This window comes from Silurus meridionalis, chromosome 6 (assembly GCF_014805685.1).
Source record: "Silurus meridionalis isolate SWU-2019-XX chromosome 6, ASM1480568v1, whole genome shotgun sequence".
Lineage (NCBI taxonomy): Eukaryota > Metazoa > Chordata > Actinopteri > Siluriformes > Siluridae > Silurus > Silurus meridionalis.
Window position 1 is genome coordinate 30,951,996 of NC_060889.1, and position 14,199 is coordinate 30,966,194.

The 14,199-nt window shown below is 40.7% G+C and overlaps 1 protein-coding gene across 1 annotated transcript; it reads right to left on the reverse strand.

Annotated features, from left to right (window-relative positions):
- Window positions 1–212: 212 nt before the first annotated feature.
- LOC124387973 (C-C motif chemokine 3-like) lies at window positions 213–1,584 on the reverse strand. The gene is made up of 3 exons (XM_046852596.1): window positions 1,421–1,584; window positions 907–1,018; window positions 213–700 (listed from the first exon to the last, which is right to left on the reverse strand). The coding sequence occupies exons 1-3, from the start codon at window positions 1,488–1,490 to the stop codon at window positions 568–570; spliced, it is 315 nt and encodes a 104-aa protein (XP_046708552.1). The 5' UTR covers window positions 1,491–1,584; the 3' UTR covers window positions 213–567.
- Between the last annotated feature and the right edge of the window lie 12,615 nt (window positions 1,585–14,199).

A 14,199-nucleotide genomic window follows, 5' to 3' on the forward strand; every position in this document is an offset into this window, starting at 1 on the left:
TTTCACCAAAAACCTGTGATTTCTACCTGAGACCATTTACACTTAATTAATCCTAGAGGCAGGATGTGTGGGGGATTAAGGGGGATTTGGATGGGATGGCGAGGTAAGAGGAGTCCGTTCATTAGGGGCCGGTGGGGGTCAGGAGGTGAAAAAATTATTTCATAGTGCGTTTAATGTAAAGATAAACGAATAAACACTCAGAAAAACAGGAAAAAGGAGTAAAAAATTTATTATGCAAATCTGCATAAATTCAACAACAAATTACCCACAGGTTATATACATGTACAACATACATTCATGTGTGTGTGTGTGTGTGTGTGTGTGTGTGTGTGTGTGTGAGAGAGAGAGAGAGAGAGAGAGAGAGAGAGAGAGAAAGATGAACAATTCAAAGTGCTTAATGAATGAAAACCCTGAAAATGAGGAAATAATTTATGCATTAAAAAAATAAATGAATTTATATCGGCTCTATAGAATAAGTTCAGGTCACGTTTATGTTTAGATTTTTATTATATCATAGCTTTTATAGCTTTATTCTCTCCACCTGCACACAAAACTTCCTGAAGGTCTTCAGGACTGAGAGGTTGAGTTTGTAGATTGAATCATTCTATTGTACTCCATCTGGTCAATTCTTCTCATGTGTCTCTGCACCCACTCGAGATCAGGATCTACACACACCTGACGGCTGTTCATCAGGGTAAAGCTGCAGATTAGAGAGAAGATGTACATCAGTGTAGAACTGCAATAAAATCAGAAAATCTCACACACACACACTCCAAACCTCCACCATTATATACAGTTATATTATATTACACACAATTCTACAATAATAATGCACATGAAAATGATCACTTTTTATTATTATTCATTACAATCAATTAAAAGAACAATGAGGAGGTGAAAACTTACATGACTGCAGGTTTTGCACAGTGACGTTCTGTTACTTTATACCCTGTAATGACTCTGATAGGGATTGGATTTCTCTGGTATCTGAAACAGCATTGGTCTGGTCCATTTGCGTCTGTAAGAAAACATTTCCACATTCAGTTCTGTGATTAAATGTTCAATAATTCGATATTAAACACTTTTATATTCAGTATAAAATGCAGGTCTGATGTATCTGTTAAACTGTTGCTAAATCCTGATCCTGATTGGTTGCCAGTTGTTCATTAATTATGCAGAACAGCAGCTCTGACAGTAGTGCAGGTTTATACTGTATTAATGCATTTGTTATGATACGTCATCGTTTCTGGTTGTTCTTTAATAGATTAAAATTGTAATCGTTGACAAATTGCTGCGGTTTGTGCAGAATAAAACACAAACAGAAGTGCTGTTCTAGCAAAATCCCCATCACTACTACTACTAGTAATAATAATAATAATAATAATAATAATAATAATAATAATAATAATTTCCATCTTACTTAGGGCCTTTGTGAAGAGCTGAAGGCAGGTGAGAACCAGCAGACCCAGTAGGAGACCACGAGAGATCATGACTGCTGCTGATGGTGAAGGTGGTAATGATGTTAATGATGAAATTTGTGATGCTCACGATGTGAAGAAAATTGGAGCTAAAACCTACCAATGCTTCTGTTTATATAGCTGGTTAAAGGAGGTGTGTGTGTGTGTGTGTGTGTGTGTGTGTGTGTGTGTGTGTGTGTTTTAGCTGATGACAAAGTTCTATTTTGAGAGGCTGAAATAACCAAACCACCTCTATTGACAGGAAGCTCAGCTGTGGTTTATATCTAAAACATTCAGTTTCAAACTAATTTAACACTCAGTAAACCACAAATCATCTCAAACTACTTTATAAATCTAATCAAATAAAATACAGGTGCATAAAATAAAGTGGGGTTTTATTGGATTTAAATACTGGAGTCCAACTCCAAATATTATCAAATTATGTTGAAAACATTTATAAAAGAGTGAAGAGTGGAGTTAAAAAAAGAGGGCAGAGGGATGGATAGAGTGAGTAGGGGGTGTGGACAGAGAGAGTGGGGGAGGTGTGGACAGGAAGTAAATTAGGTCATTGGTTTCATATAAAATATAGAACAGTTTTTAGTCAAATGAAAAGAAGAAAATGTAAATTGTTCATAAGTCATGGAGCCTCTTCACTAAGTTTGCTGCTGAGACCAATGTGGAGATGTTTGATTATCTTGCACAACACTGTGTTTTGCAAAAAAACCTAATTACGACAAATGGCGCATGCCAGTCATCAAGCACGGGGATAAAGTGTGATAATAATGGCAACACTTGTAAACACAGGACCTTGAATTTTGTAGTCATTGAGACAATGAAAGGTTTCATTTTTTTCCAGTACATGAAATAAAATGGAAGTAACTGAAACACATTTAAGGTCATTTGTCATGCAGCTGTATTTCTTGTTCCCATGTGGGAATGTCCCACAATCTACTTAATGGGAAAAATTACTACAGATTAAAATCTGTGTTTTTGTTCTCACTTGAGGTCACTTTGAGGACCACTCTCTTTTATTTTAAGTTCCATAGTTGGTTTTCCACTCCGTCAGACATCAAATCAACAGTTTGAGCTCTTTGTCAGTGTAGAAATTAGGAGGATGTCAGTTTGAAGGGAAATGTTGGGGCAAATGTGTGCCAAAGATCACACAAATGTGCTTTAGTTTGCTAATGTTCTGTTTCACTAAGTGGTGGAAGTGGTGGTGGTGTGGGGGGGGGTTAAAGAAAATATTAACCTGGGATTAAAGAAAATATTTATTTTTGGAGTCCTTGCCCCTGGGTGAACAAGTTAAGACCAGTTATGACATCCAACAGAGAGACATAAGTTTTTTGTTAAACTGCAGATCGAGAAAGAGCACTACTTCCAAGCTCTACTCCAACCCAGGTGGTGGACCGGCAGTTGCTGTTAAGCCTGGTCCAGCATTTAATGCCTCAGCAGTCCCCCACATTGTGTTGGATGATTACATTAAGGTTTTCATTGTGATGTTCGAGCATTCAGCTGAAGTGTGGGACAGGCCAGTCTTGAGAATGGGTGATATGATACTGCTGCTTTCTCACTCAGCTCATATCCCAACAACTACATACACTATAACTTCAAGAGTGGAAGAACTTCAATGGAAGATGACGAAAGATCAGGAAGGCCTTCGAGTTCAACCCAGAAAATGTCATAACCATTTGGTAGCTTGTACATGACAATCGTCTGAGAAAAATCCACAACATTGCTGCCATTGTCGGTTTGATAAAAAGAACAGCTCAGGAGATCCTCACTTGTGATTTGAATGTGCACCTTGTTGCTGCCAATTCCGGCCACAGGCTGCTGACACTGTAGCAGAAGGAACATTGAAAGTTGAAGGTGCCGTGGGTTAGATGTCCTTCATGTCAAAGATCATTACCGGTGATGAAACCTGGATGTACGGGTATGTCCCTGAGAAAAGCAACAATCTTTAGAGTGGAAGAACCCGTCAGCTTCCCTACTGTAAAAGGCGGTGCAGGTCCGCAGCTCAACCAAGTGCATGCTCATTGTCTTTTCTGACATTCACGGCATTGTGCATCAAGAATTCGTCCCCAGGGGCCAGACCATCAATACCGAGACCTGCTGCCAGGGTTGAAGGCATCTGAGGGAGTTTATTTGATAAAAGAGACAGAGCTAGACCAGAGCAAAACCTTTTGATACCACTTCGTACATTTTGTATGCCACAAAGAGAATATTATTAGCTATAGTAATTATTGGCAACAGCACATTCCATATCTAAGAACTGTTCTGAAAAAAAAACTAATTACGACAAATGGCGCATGCCAGTCATCAAGCACGGGGATAAAGTGTGATAATAATGTGTGATAATAATGGCAACACTTGTAAACACAGGACCTTGAATTTTGTAGTCATTGAGACAATGAAAGGTTTCATTTTTTTCCAGTACATGAAATAAAATGGAAGTAACTGAAACACATTTAAGGTCATTTGTCATGCAGCTGTACTTCTTGTTCCCATGTGGGAACGTCCCACAATCTACTTAATGGGAAAAATTACTACAGATTAAAATCTGTGTTTTTGTTCTCACTTGAGGTCACTTTGAGGACCACTCTCTTTTATTTTAAGTTCCATAGTTGGTTTTCCACTCCGTCAGACATCAAATCAACAGTTTGAGCTCTTTGTCAGTGTAGAAATTAGGAGGATGTCAGTTTGAAGGGAAATGTTGGGGCAAATGTGTGCCAAAGATCACACAAATGTGCTTTAGTTTGCTAATGTTCTGTTTCACTAAGTGGTGGAAGTGGTGGTGGTGTGGGGGGGGGTTAAAGAAAATATTAACCTGGGATTAAAGAAAATATTTATTTTGGAGTCCTTGCCCCTGGGTGAACAAGTTAAGACCAGTTATGACATCCAACAGAGAGACATAAGTTTTTTGTTAAACTGCAGATCGAGAAAGAGCACTACTTCCAAGCTCTACTCCAACCCAGGTGGTGGACTGGCAGTTGCTGTTAAGCCTGGTCCAGCATTTAATGCCAACTGCAGCCTCAGCAGTCCCCCACATTGTGTTGGATGATTACATTAAGGTTTTCATTGTGATGTTCGAGCATTCAGCTGAAGTGTGGGACAGGCCAGTCTTGAGAATGGGTGATATGATACTGCTGCTTTCTCACTCAGCTCATATCCCAACAACTACATACACTATAACTTCAAGAGTGGAAGAACTTCAATGGAAGATGACGAAAGATCAGGAAGGCCTTCGAGTTCAACCCAGAAAATGTCATAACCATTTGGTAGCTTGTACATGACAATCGTCTGAGAAAAATCCACAACATTGCTGCCATTGTCGGTTTGATAAAAAGAACAGCTCAGGAGATCCTCACTTGTGATTTGAATGTGCACCTTGTTGCTGCCAATTCCGCCACAGGCTGCTGACACTGTAGCAGAAGGAACATTGAAAGTTGAAGGTGCCGTGGGTTAGATGTCCTTCATGTCAAAGATCATTACCGGTGATGAAACCTGGATGTACGGGTATGTCCCTGAGAAAAGCAACAATCTTTAGAGTGGAAGAGCCCGTCAGCTTCCCTACTGTAAAAGGCGGTGCAGGTCCGCAGCTCAACCAAGTGCATGCTCATTGTCTTTTCTGACATTCACGGCATTGTGCATCAAGAATTCGTCCCCAGGGGCCAGACCATCAATACCGAGACCTGCTGCCAGGGTTGAAGGCATCTGAGGGAGTTTATTTGATAAAAGAGACAGAGCTAGAACAGAGCAAAACCTTTTGATACCACTTCGTACATTTTGTATGCCACAAAGAGAATATTATTAGCTATAGTAATTATCGGCAACAGCACATTCCATATCTAAGAACTGTTCTGAGATTTTGAAGGCATGGAGGATTCATGGTATACCTAAAAGAAAGTGTACGTTTGGGAAGTTTGAAGTATAATATCTGGGCTTTTGATTGGAACATGTGGACGTTCAGCCCCAAATGAATAAAATTGCAATAATTGTCGGCCTGGTCGAGCCCCAAGGCCTAAAGGAAGGAGCAGTTTCTGGTGCTGGCAGGCTTTTATTATAGGTTTGTGTCGAATTATGTTGTTGCATGTGCCAGTTTGTGAAGTTAGCAGTACCTATAGAGTTGCTACTAACAAGTGTTCTCTGTTTTACTGAGTGCTTGAAGGTATAAACAGAGTGTGTGTGTGTGTCTGTGTGTGGGGCTGCCGGGGTGGGGGGTTGGGGGGGGGGATGTCGGCTTTAGAGAGAGTGCATGTGGCTATGTGTGCTTGAAACTGAACTGTGAAATTGAAAAATGAGTGTGCCAATATAAAGCCTGCTTCTGTTTGGTAACCCGCTGTCTGCGTTCAGTTTTCTCTTCTGTGTGCCATGGAGTTCCTCAAAACATTCCTAAACAGTTTGCATTTGTAGGAGGAGCACAGAATCCTGCTGAAAGAAGACACTGCCATGCAGAACAACTGAGTTCTGTTCTCCATGTATTTTGACTATTTTTTTGTTAGACACTAGAGTTCTATCCTCCAAAGTAAGAACTGCTGGATGTAAGACACATGGCACTTCTCCACCTTCTGCTTGAGGAGCCCCACATGAGACATACTCAATCACCTTCAGCAACCTCAGCAAGGCAGTTGTCAACTGGGCTTTTTTTTAAGGTCATTATTATGTTGAAAACTGCAGTTCAGCCCAGTTTCTGAAGGGAGGGCATCATGTTCTACTTCAGAATGTCACAGTACATGTTGGAATCCATATTTCCCTCAATGGACTGTGGCTCCCCAGTATCAGTAGCACTCATGCAGCCCCAGACCATGATGCTACCACCACCATGCTTGACTGGTGGCAAGACACAATGTTCTTGGTACTCCTCCACAGGCCACACATGCTGGACACCATCTAAGCCAACACATGCTGGACTTAACTTCAATCAACCCTCGTGAGGCCTGTTCTTAGTGGAGCCCTGTCAGACCAGGGCTTGAACTAACTAGTAGACTAACTCTAGCAAAGAGCCACAGGTGATGAACTCAGGTGCAGAGAGAGAGAGTCAGGCACAGTGATAAAAATGACATGGGAATTGATTAGGCCAGGGAAAAATAGAAAAAGTCAAAAAGGAAAAAAAAAAATGTCATAAAAGGAATTAACCAGCATAAGCTAGACCAAGACTCAGCAAAGTAACAAATGAACATCTCTAGGTTACATATGTAACCCTAGTTCCCTGAGGGAATAGGACGGTGCATCGCAATGCTTTAGTAACACAACTACATTGTCCATGCTCTGAAATAATGTGTAACCAACCGGGCAGTGAACTGGATGCAAAAGGTGATGCTTACACCACACATTCAGTAGGTGCCATCTTGCAGCGTACAACCTATTCGTGAAGCGAGATCTGGAATGGAGAATGGTCTCTACCACCTCAGTGGGTGGGGGTGACCTATTGTGCCCCCTGCTTTAGAGAGGAGATACCTCCTCAGATTAATCTCCCATGGTGGCTGATTGAGGAGGGCCACTAGGTCCACAAACCATGGTCTGCCCAGCCACCTTGGAGAAGACGAACTCCGTCCCAACAAACTCTCTACAGAACTCCTGGAAGCAGTGTGATGGGGGAAAGGCATACAGGCACAGCAAACTCTGTATGATGCTGGCCACTGTGCTGTAACACAGTTTCAGGGTGTTACTGATCTTCGTTTAGCCTCAGCATCTTTGTGGAGAGCAACAATTCTAATTCTCAAATCCTCTGAGAGTCTTTACCATGAGGTGCCATTATGAACATCAAATGATCAGTAAGAATTGAACTCAAAGCACCAAATTTTAACTGCTCTAATACAAGATACACACATTTGTATGGTCTTGTCAAGCAAACAAAACCCTGACATGACGAATAGGACATGTGACTTTGCAGGTTTACATGACATACAGCTGTTATCACTTAGGGTGTACTCACTTTTGTTGTTAGTTATTCCTCTGAAATATATCCAAGTCTAATTTCTATAGTATTGTCCCTTGGAAAGATACTTAAATGGTTGCTGAAATGTGAGGGGTGCACTTACTTTTGTGACATCAGTGGCAGGTGGTCAGGGCCAGCAAAGCCTTCTCTGCTGGCCTAAACACTATCAGAAGCACTGACCTACGTTTACAACCTAAATGCTAATATTTGTTCCATTAAATTGTATGAATTTATTCCCAACAGTTTATTCTCTTCATTTTGTAGCGTTTCTCTCGGCTGCACTGCTTCCAGTACGTGTATGTGGATGTTAGTTTTTTGTCCAATCAGATTTCAGCCTCTATGTGCTGCCATGTGAATTTAATCTGCCCAGGGCCTTCAAAGTCAGTACTGCTGACCTTTTTACCATAGTCTTCTTAAGAAATAGCTCTGATCTTTAATCAGATTTCAAATTCGCCTCACAGGGCAGCTAGCTGGCCCAGAATAGCCTCAGATTTTTTCCGTCCTCTGATTGGTTGGTCAGAGGGAAACTGTTACAGCCGAGTTCGACTGGTAAAACACGTGTGTAGCTCTGAACACATTAATACATCTGAGTTAGAATTTTTTTATGCCTACGAAGGAAAATAAATTCATTTGGTCTCACCTCCATATGTGAAATGTCTTTCTCTCTGTAAGGCCATGCGTTGTTCTAATGCGTTTTTGTACTGTATTGATGGTTTCTATAATTGTGACGTGTTGTGGTATTAAGAGGTGAATTAAGTCAGGAAAGTCCCCACTGAAGGCCCAGGTACCAAATGCACAGCCCACCATTGCTGTGTATATATATATATATATATATATATATATATATATATATATATATATATATATATATATATATATCAATTCCATTTACCCATCTGATCATTTACAGTAAACTCTGACCATCCATCCATCCATCCAAACAAATGACTGACTTTGTTCAGCTGCAATTTTCTGCCATGAACATAAATATTTAATGTTTATACTCGAGATATACAGTAGGTAACATCATAATCTCTAAAATTTCTGGGACACCCACTCATTTTCACTTTCTTCTCTATTTGTAAAACGCTTCTCACAGTAGACTGGGGACTTTGATAAAATGCAAATATTTGTGGTCAACAGGATCCTGTGTGTGTGTGTGTGTGTGTGTGTGTGTGTGTGTGTGTGTGTGTGTGTGTGGTGGAGGGTTATGGGTTGTAATGGAGTGAAAAGTTGAAATGGAGCTTGCAAATAGCACCGTTTTGACAACAACAGAATATGTTTACATTAGCATCTCTCTAAGAAAATAATGCAGATTGCCAGCAAGCTAGATCAGGGTTATTCGAGTAACATAGTCATAATTCCTAAGTGCATTAGCATTAGCATTTTGACACTCGTTTTGTACCTTTTAGAATCAGACTCAGGTGTGAAAGAGCATGAACTCACAGTAAGGATCTGCTACAGAAGCCACAAAAGGTTTCATGTGTAGTGCTTATCTGACATGTTCTCTTTTTAAGTGAATTAACCTTCTGTATCTGTCCCACAGTCTGCCAGATGATGACCTCTGAACTGATGGGTCAATAAACACCACTCAAAGACCCCTCTGCTGACCTTTAAACACAAAACAATAAATCTTCCTTATGTGTTTTTAGAACTAATAGTGGAGGCATTTTGTGTCTGGTTTGTCCAACTCTGTCCATCCATCCATCCATCTATCCATCCATCCATCCATCCATCCATCTATCCATCCATAAAACTGTCCATTCAAGATTCTGATTAGTGTGATATCTGAAGAACAAATTGTTGAATGTTTGTAGGAGTTGTATGGAATTATTAGAGGAGGTTGATTAGATGTTGGGATTGAGCCATTCATGGTCAAGGTCAAAGCAAGGTCAGAATTGTTTCTAAATTATTTCTAAAACAGTTCTCACAGTAGAAAGGGGACTTTCTCATTGTCTTGGAGATGGCCTTATAACCCTTCCCAGATTACTGAGCAGCAACCATTTGTTCTCTGAGGTCATGGTTGATGTCCTTTCTTCTTGGTACAACGTGGACACACACCTGTGTGTCCCAGAACACCAAAACTGCTTGGATATAAGGTCTTGTGCTCAGGATGCCAGATATTTGCACTGGAGACTTATTTTCAATATAAGGTTTCAATATAAACCTGTATAAACACACACACACACACATGTGACCACACAGAAACACATATGCAACCCCCCACCAGTTTTTCTAAATATAAAAGGTGTGATTTTTTTGCATTAGTTTAAGATAAAGTCTATGACCTTTATATGTTGAGGTTAGTTGGCACTTTCAGAACATGCACACACACACACACACACACACACACATGCATAAGCATTTTTATTTATAACAGGTGTGAAATTCCGTTATATAGAAAGAGGTTATAAGAAGATCAGGTAGGAACTTCAGGACATGGGTGCAAATAGACACACATTCTAAGTCTTCTTAATTAGAAAAATATTACATTTATCATTTACACAACTAAACAGTTGAAGATTAGGGGCCTTGCTCAAGGGGCCAAGAATGGCATGCTCAACAGTGCTGGTATTTGATCTTATGACCTTCTGTCCTAAAGTACAAGATCTTAGCTACTGTACTAGAACTTCCCTAACAAACACCTTGGTGCATGTTTACATTCATGGCATTTGGTATATTTATTTGTATAATTATTCAGCGGTTGAGGGTCAAGGGCCTTGCTCAAGGGCCCAACCGTGTCAACTAAGTGGTGCTGGGATCTTCCAGTAGAATTCTAAAGTCTTAAGTACAAGTAGTGATAGTAGCTAAGTGGTTTACTGTTGCACACATTTGGTTTATGCAGATCTTTCATACCATATTCCTGGGTTCTATGTTGTGTTTTCCAACATCTTGAAGGTACCATTTCGTAGCACTTGGTCTAGTCTGGTGCATTGACTTGATCTTAGAAACCCAAACCAGTTCCAGCATGGCAATGCTCATTAAAGTGAATTCTCTGATCTTAACCCTACTGAACACCTTTGGGATGAATGTGAACGCTGACTCCACCCGAAGCCTCCTCACCTTCGCACCTACATCAGTACCTGACTTTACTAACACCCTTGTGGCTGATGAACAAAAAACGTCCACAAGCACACTCCAAAATCTAGTGGAACATCTAGCGGATACAAAGTCTAATGCCTTAACCACTAGGCTACCTGAGATACCAGTGATCCTGTCCCCTTCTGCTTTCAGGACCTCTCTGAACCCTCCTGATGCCCTGAAAGAGTTCTGAGGAAACAGTTAGCTGAGGATGTTCCACATGGGCATGGTTTTACTTGAGATAGCGTGAAGACAGATTTGAAGCGTAATCACAATAAACAGTCTGTCACAATGGTTTTGAATTACATCGATTACAAACAGTCTGGTTGTGTCTGGTTCCTCTCAAGGTTTCTTTATCATCTTACTGAGGTTTTTTCTCACCAAGTTTAGTAGATTGTAATCAGATTGAACTATTTGGGGGTGGAGGGGTTTTGAGGTAGAACTGAAGCAGGGGAAAGAGAACGAGGGGTAAATTTTGATGCCGCTGATGATGATGTTGGTCACAATGTGAACAAAATAAGTTTTATTTCAGAAATCACCTCAGCACTGGAATTAGAAGCTGACAGGTGACAGAGGGAGAGTGTGGTTTGAGTGAGCAGTTTGTAGTTGACACGTTGTTCCACTGACTGAGAGATAACCATATTTAACACCTCGTATACAGGAAACCAGAACTGCGGTTATCACCATTAGCAAGAAAGATCTGCACATTTTACCACTTCATAGCCAATCTCCCAGCTGCAGTAAATAAAATCATCAAAATCATCAAAAATTGGAGAAGAAGAAAAAATACAACACAACACAACACATTACACACAATAGACAAGAAATAATCAAAAATTAGGATTGAACGTAGCTAATGATTAGCTTTGTACTCATTTATATTATTATTATATAAATATTTATGAATATTTAATACACAATTTTATTTTGTGTAAACCATAATTGTTTAGATGAATGACTTTATATAAAAAAGCAGGACACTGTGAGAAAATGCTAATGCTTGTGGTTAGGATCCTGTGTGTGTGTGTGTGTGTGTGTGTGTGTGTGTATGTGTGTGTGGAGCAAGCATTTTTTGACCTTAACCACAGAGCGTCTTACATGAGCATCTGTCGTTTAAAATGAACATCATGAGAATATTATTGATATACTAGCAAACTAGATCAGGTATATTTTAGTGTTAGCACATTCACACCTTGTTTTGAGGCATAGAAAGCAAATTTGTACTTCATACATCTAGGATCAGACTCAGTTGTGAAAGCACATGAACTCATACTGAGGATCTGCTGCAGAAGCCACAAAAGGTTTCAGGTTTAGTGCTAATCTGTCATGTTTTTTTCTTTCTTTCTTTCTTTCTTTCTTTCTTTCTTTCTTTCTTTCTTTCTTTCTTTCTGTGTTTGTTTCGCTTTTTTGAGTGAATCGACCATTTGTATCTGGCACGCAGTCTACCACGTGATGACCCCTGAACCAGGACCCTCGATGTGCACCACTCAAAGACCTTCTGCTGTGTCTGGGTTGTCCATCTGTCTATCCATGTATTTATCCTTCCATCCATCTATCCAGCTGTCCATCCGAGATTTTTATTAGTGTGGTATCTAAAAAAACGATAATAGCGTACAACAGCCGTACATGGTCAAAGTTACAATGGTTCTTCTTCAGTAGCTTCTTTTATATCATGTCAAGTATATTCCATTTATCTTCATTTCACAACTAAACAGCTAAGGCTCTTGCTTATGGACCCTGGAGGGGCAGAATGGTGTGGCTGGGATTTCAAATCATGACCTTTGGGGCCAAAGTCCAATGCCTTAACCACTAAGCTACCACCTTGGTGTTGGTGGTGGTGGTGGCGGAGGCACCTCCATCAAGGTGCCTCCTTTTGGCTTCAGGTTGTACTTGTTCACAGTGCACTAACCATTTCAGCAAGGGTTTTTAGACTGATAGTTCTCCTAAACCTTGAGCTTAAACTAGCATAGGGTCTGTATTTGCTCGAGACAACAAAGTATTTCTGGTTACTTGCTCTGGAAAAAGAGTGTCTGGTAAAATGTTAAATGTTAATGGATAAATCTTAACCCTGAACTTCACCTGCTGCATCCTTCCTCCAATGTAAGTGGTTTGGAAGAATACCAAAGATTAATAATGTAAACTTTAACGAAAAACCATCAACCAAACCGACGATTTGTTGAGAACACTTGGTTTCGGGAACAGCGTGTTTCAACAGAATTTCATCGATCTCTTTTTTAAGTAGTTCTGAATTGCGTTCTATTTTGAAATATTGCAAGTGTGTGTCTGTGGTTAAGTGGGTTTGTCAAATAAACCATGACCTAATTTACTTCCTGCCCTCCCCTCCCCCACTTTCCTCTTTTTATTTCCATTTTTACAAGCCTCTTAATTTCCACTCTAATCTTCTGATCACTGTATGTGTGGGAGACTGTGTGTGTGTGAGAGAGACTCTTTTAGAATAAAAATCACCTTTGGGGCTACCCTACGATGAGTAAAAGCTAAAACACTAAAAATCACAGACCTCTTACCCCCCTGGTGACGGGCGAAGGTAATAGGACAACTCTATTCAAAGAAATAGTGTTTGCTTTGGAGTTTCTGGGTAAGACCTGGAACCTGTCAATGAAGTCTTTTTTCATTGTTCTCCTGACCCCACCCATGCTAAACACCCTGCAAGTAAGCGGGGGGGTCTGAGCCCTGAGATCTGGGTGGTGTTGCAGGAGAAGAACCAGCGTATCATGGCACACTTATTGACAATTGTTTCTGGTGTTCATTCTAATGGTTCAGCAGATGCTTGATGGCGTAATCCAGCTGCTTCAGTTCCTGCCGGTGCAACGGCACATTTGCTGAGGGGTATGCGAGATCATAGTTGGTGCCCACCCTCCCTTTCCCAAAAAAAGAGGCGTAAATAGAGGGGTAAAAACGGAAGGGTGCAATAACAGGGTATATGCAGTGCACATGGGTGCCACATATGAAGGGGGGCACCCTAACATCCACCCCAAGCCCCAAACAACCCCCCCACACCCCACACAATGCGGCACCACTCTGGTTCTGTCATGGCTGGTTGAATTTCTGGGCTTTAAGGAGCTCACAGTGATAACTTCCACAATTTGTTCTATTGGGGACATTGTAAAAGGCTAAAACCTGCAGAAAAAGTCCTATAAGGTGTGAGATGTTTGTACAGCATGTCCCGGAGATGATTGGATTGATAGGTCAACATTTCAAACTCTTTGAGATGTTCCTCAAAGCATTGCTGAAGTGTGGATGTGCAGGAAGCTTTGTCCTGCTGAAAAAGGATGCTACCATTAGGGAACACTGTCACCATGAAGGGGTGTAAAGTGTTTAGGTAGGTGGAACACATCCACATCCACATCAACACCAAGACTGAGTTTCCCCAACAGAACAACAAGTTACAATACACCAACTTGTCTTCTTCCTATAGTGCACCCTAGTGTTATCTCCAACCAGGGGAAGCCATGCCCTCACACCCAGCCATGGAAAAGGAAATGGGTTTCATTAGATCAATTCACTTCTCCAGTTGCTTCATGGTCCAGTTCTTATGCTCACATGTCCTGTGTAGGAACTTTGGGTGAGGTGATGTTCAGGGGTCAGCGTGGACTCTCTGATCACTCTGCAGCTACACAGTGGATTGGCCACAATTGTTTTGTTTGTTTCCAGAAACCAGCATTTCTATTTTCTTTCATCTCTTCTTGTCATTAAGAGAACACAAAA

Coding starts and splice junctions, on each gene's coding strand:
- LOC124387973 (XM_046852596.1), bottom strand. CDS start 1,490: ATGATCTCTCGTGGTCTCCTACTGGGTCTGCTGGTTCTCACCTGCCTT. Junction 1,019..1,420: donor GCTCTTCACAAAGGCCCTAA/GTAAGATGGAAA, acceptor GTTTTCTTACAG/ACGCAAATGGACCAGACCAA. Junction 701..906: donor TGTGCAAAACCTGCAGTCAT/GTAAGTTTTCAC, acceptor TCTAATCTGCAG/CTTTACCCTGATGAACAGCC.